This window comes from Arachis duranensis, chromosome 8 (assembly GCF_000817695.3).
Source record: "Arachis duranensis cultivar V14167 chromosome 8, aradu.V14167.gnm2.J7QH, whole genome shotgun sequence".
NCBI classification, from domain to species: domain Eukaryota; kingdom Viridiplantae; phylum Streptophyta; class Magnoliopsida; order Fabales; family Fabaceae; genus Arachis; species Arachis duranensis.
The window spans coordinates 40,202,463-40,207,911 of NC_029779.3; the positions used below are offsets into that span (position 1 = coordinate 40,202,463).

The 5,449-nt window shown below is 30.1% G+C and overlaps 1 protein-coding gene across 1 annotated transcript; it reads right to left on the reverse strand.

Annotated features, from left to right (window-relative positions):
* Positions 1 to 421: 421 nt before the first annotated feature.
* On the reverse strand, positions 422 to 1,465 carry LOC107462858 (uncharacterized). The gene has a single exon (XM_016081540.3). It carries the CDS (start codon positions 1,263 to 1,265, stop codon positions 576 to 578), a length of 690 nt encoding a protein of 229 aa, XP_015937026.1. The 5' UTR covers positions 1,266 to 1,465; the 3' UTR covers positions 422 to 575.
* Between the last annotated feature and the right edge of the window lie 3,984 nt (positions 1,466 to 5,449).

Sequence of the window (5,449 nt, forward strand, 5' to 3'; positions counted from 1 at the left end):
TTAAAAAATTTTTAATTTCACTTTCATAATTTTTGCAGAGAATTATTACATTTTAATGAATAATAATGTGATTGAGAGATGTTAGAAATTTAATTTAGAAAAAGCTGAAATTGATTTTGGAAAGAATATTAATGACTCCAAACATACAATAAAATAGTAAGTAATAAAAAGAATAAGTAATAATAAAGTGTATGTCACTTACTTATTAAGAGAATAAAAATTTTTACATAATATTTTTATATTGTAAATATTCTTTAGCTATCTAACATCTTAAATGAAAAATTAGTTAAATTTATAAAATTATTAGTATCAATTTTACATTAAGACGACGTCTACACGTACGCTTAATATTTTTGACAAACATATAGAGTTTCTACTATGTGATACAATTGGCTTAGGTGGATGTAAAACGGTTTCACCATTTTCAAATCAAAACTATAAAGTCTATACTCACATTTTTAACCTTCATTTACATTTTTCATAAAAAAAAAAGGGTAAAACCAGAAGCAATTACAGGTATAGTCTCCACTTCAATTTGCAAGCTTCAAAACATAGAACTAAGACTTTTCTGAATTCTAAGCTATGAAGCATTGTTCTTGCCTTCTGAGTCTCTGTTGGCGAGCAATGAAAGCCTCTATAGTGCGTCGAAACTCGTCGTTACTCATTCCATCCTCAGGATACGAACCGGAAATTCCAACGTTTCCTCTGTTCTTCACCGACTCACACCTATACAGCACGTGACGCGGTTCCTCTCTCTCCACGTGCCTCAAAATATCTGATCGACACCTTCTGTACTCCTTCTTTTCCTCCAAACAAATAACCGTTTTCGTTATCTTCTCACCATGGATTTCGTTACACCTTAAGCTAACCCGGTTTGCATCAACATTCTGATTATGTTTGATGCTCTCTGTTCTTTCTTGAATTTCTTTGTTTTTATAACTACTACATTTTTGGATGAACTCCTCATAAAGAACAGTTTCTGAACTTTGTGTAGAGGAACCGTTACTTGAGAAATGACCAGATTGGACGAATAGTGCGACGATTATGAAGTTTCCGAGCAAGAAAACAAAGCGAGGGTTAACTACGAAGCCACCTAAATACTCGCTCGAGGTTTTGAGAGCCATTGGGAGTTTGATCGATAACCGGAAAATCAAGACCAAAACGACACAAAACTCTGCGTAATGGAACAATGTTGCGATTGTCCGGAGATGGTGATGTTTCAGGATTGTGTGGAACTTCCCTTTTCGGTGCTTGAGTGAACCCATAGTTTGAGGGCAAAAAGATTAAATCTTAAACCCTAATTTTTTGTATTGAATACAATTTAGTGTGCCACAGAACAAGCTAGTCATCTGAAGACACAGGATATATGTACTGCAGCTATATAAGAAACTGCAGCAGCTTCAAGGTTTGAAATCATGGAAAAAGATCGTAGAGGAAGCAAAGCTCTCATTGTTACTATATGAAGTATTTTCTTTAGCTACGTTTCATGAGGGATGCCCTTCCTTTTATATATAGATATGTACAATTTAATCCTTATCTTTTTATCTCTTTAATGATATACTCACTTTCAGTCATTTGGGTCCTTATAATATAATGCGCACTAAACTATATTAGCATTATATTCCTCATATTAAGCAAAGACAAATCAGGTTTTCGTCCACTAGGAAAAAGTAATGTTTGATTTTTTTTTTTTTGTGGGGTTTCCTCCCTTAAAGAGATGCATGCCATTATTGCGGACAGGTGTTAGTCTCATTTTAGAATTTGTTCAAGACTCAAAAGTAACAATGGCAAAGTTTTAAGATAAAACGTGGAGTCTCAAATTTATTTTCTTTTATATTTTGATTAGAGGAGAGAGAACTGGTTATGGTGTATAAGATAGTGATAGTACACATTAAAAAAAAAAAAAGAAGAAGAAATAGAAGAGTGATATACACATAGCTTTTCTTTTACAACTAACTCAACTTTATTTTACCTTTAAATTAAAAAATGTAACCACAAATAATGCATCTTAGACTCAATCACTTCACCTACTAATGATTGAAAAGAAAGCACAATAAAGGTTCCTTTGGTAATGTGGCAATATCTTACTGGAGTGCATGGTAGTTGGTGTACTTGGAAACCACTTGTACCTGTCACAATTTTGTAAACCATTACTTACTCGGTAAGAAAGGGCCATGCACTAATCTTGATTTGCTTTATATTCGCCAAACACTTTGAAGCCTTCAATTCAACTTTCCGATGGTCCCTTCCTGATAGGTTTCCCTTTGATCTATTGACCCACCAATAATTCAGAAGGACACTACTTTCGGGATTCAGATTGGACACGGCGTGTTTGAAGTTTGAACAACTACGTTAAAGATTTAAGTATACATCGCTAAAATGGCATATGTCCTCTCTCCGAACGGGAGGTTTGGTTTTGAACCTCCCTCTTACGTAATTTGACTTAAAAAAAAATATAGTAAAGATCTAATTGAGATAACATATTAACAAGTTTCTTTTTTTGTTTGGTTGGAACTTGGAAGCATGCCTCTTAGAATACTATACTTGGATTCAAACTTTAGCAATACTAAGTGATAGACAAAATCTCCTTAAAGATATTGGGTGTGTGAGTATGTAATATTGTAATGCTAGTGAATTTGTAATGTAATACTTATAACTGGAGATGTTCAAATCCATCTCACAAAAAAGAAGAAGGAAGATTTAGGTGTAGTCTAATAATGCTTACTTTTTTTTTAAGTTTAATTAGGTAAAAAATCAACCAACTTGAGTTTGTTTAATAGTTAGTTCACTAATTTCTTTAAATAAGTGTCAATGATTCAAATCTCATCTTATACATATAGTAATCTAATTTATTGGTGAGAGACAAAACTTTTAAATAAAGCTTAGATATGTGACAAATTAGTTCTTTATTTGCCAAATTGAAAAATATGCGAAAAAAAATAATGTAAAAAATCAAGTACAATACTATAGCATTTTGCAATTTTTTAGTTTTATAGTAATTTTACGGATGTTTTTATTCTCAACATTTTCAAAAGTTTTTTTTAAAAAAGAGAAAGTATGAGGAGCCAATGTAATTAGTGTATACAATGGGAGTATTTCTGAAATCAATATATAATTAAATTAATTAATTATAAAATTATTTCCAATTTCAAATACAAAACAACTAAAGATTACAAACAATTACGAACACCTCCAACCGATCTCCTTCTCTATACTCTCTCATCGGTGCGGTTACGAACACCAGCCGCTATAGCGCATAGCTCCGGCCGACGCCGACGTGCGCATTACGAACGCCCATTAGCACCGTCGTCGTCGTTCTCCGCTAATGCCGTGCAGATGCAATTGGAACCTTGCCACCTGTGCATACTGCCGCATCCACACCTTGCGTCGCTGTCCACCCCGCAACCGAAGCCGACGCCGCCACATCTGCATCCCCAGTCCCCACCCCGCATCCGCATCTGATTGGATCATGTATAAATATCGTCTTAAAACTGATCAAACTGTGGCTGCTACTCCTCACGAAAAAGGATGGGTTATGTGTAGAATGTTCAAGAATAGAATGACTTCCATTATGCATAAGATGAGTGATCATGATTCTCCTTCCTGCACTTGGTATGATGACTCCTTTTTCATGCACCAACAACCAGATTACTTTAACAACTCTTGTTCTTCTTAATCAAAGCACCAACTAATCCCTAATAATAATAATAATAATAATAATAATAATAATAATAATAATAATAATAACTCTTATGGAATTTGTATTATTAAATTATTTTGGTTTATCATGCAGCAAGTTACTTGGTGCATAGGATGATTATTTTAGAAGGTATGCGGATGGTTATTTTAATTTTTATATAAATGATTATTTTGACTAGTTTAGTTATATATAATTAAAATAAGTTGAATGTTCAATTCATTAGGTATGCGAATGATTATTTTTATTTTTAAGTAGATGGTTATTTTTTATAAGGGTGAGTGGCGTGTGACAAGTCAAGCAGCGAAGATAAAATGGAATGGTTATTGATGAAGGTGGGGTGGCCGCCGATTGAAAAAGAATAGGGTATTGGAGTGAAATATTTTGGTAAATTAGAATTTTTAGATGGTTATGTTTATGAAATAATTAATGGATTTTTTGAAAATTTGAAATTTAAAATTGGGAGATTTAAAATTTAAAATTTGATGTGAAATAACTAAACGAGAATTTTTAAATTTAGAGTAATTTGTGGAGTAGTTTTTATTATTTATTTTTATTGGGCCAAATAAACAATTTATTGTACATATTGTATAGATACCCTATTAGTTTTCTAACAGAATTTTTTAAAAAAATTAACTTTTTATTTAATTTTATTTTTAATTTAATATATATATATATATTAACTCAAATATGATTCAATTATATCTTTGAGGGTTAATATTATTGGAAAATTATCATACAGGAATATGATATTCCTTCTACGAACAGATAACTAAGTTTAGATTTATTTTGTAGTTAGTGTAAAAAGACTAAAATCACCCTAATTTTTGGGGGGTAAATTAACAAAAATGTTAGTTTAAAAATACCATCCGTGACTCGCAGCTAATATATAACATCTAAAGATGGAACAGTGACTATAGAAAATTGGAAATAATAGGCCTTAGGTGCTGTTTGCAAATCCAAATAAATAGAAATTAATGGTTACATTTGCATTTAAAATATTCTACTAATAATTGTTGGGTACCATCAATGTTTATTTTTTTTCAATAAAAAATATTTTTATTATAGGTATAAAATTATTAAAACAGTCTAAGTATAATGACAAAATTTTAATAGTAAGTCATTTTATGTAGGAGTGGATTCGCAACTTATTATATGTATCAGTTATAAAAATATATTATAGATTGATATTGAACAAAGAACCTCTTACTTAGTACAAAAAATTTTTAATATTGAGCTAAGATAATCAATTAATAATTTAACAATTTTATTTATATAGTTAATTATATTGTTTATGAGATGATTGTGTTGTTTGTATTGAATTTTTAATTTGCATGCTCATTAAGTTATATAATATATTTATAAAAATTCGTAAAAAGGGTTAGATATCAGCCAATTAATTGCATGTAGGGTTAGAATTGAATTGTTATCAACCTGCTAATAAAATAGGATTGAATTTTAGTAATAAATTCAACTCGAGAGTAAAATTAAAGTTGAATTCAAACCCAATTGCCATCCCTAAATTTTCATTGCATGTTCAGAACTTTACAAATAAATGTTACATTTTTATATGTTTAAAATCATCATACATATTAATATTATATTATTTATTATATCATTAATTTGTAAAATAAAAAATACACACTTTTATATTAAATTAAGATATTAAGATATTAAATTAAGTATTAATATCAAATTAAGATATATATTTAATTAATTTTTTATTCTCATATATTAAAAAAACTATTTACA

Excerpts from the sequence above, each read along its gene's own strand:
- LOC107462858 (XM_016081540.3), bottom strand. The coding sequence starts at position 1,265 with ATGGGTTCACTCAAGCACCGAAAAGGGAAGTTCCACACAATCCTGAAA.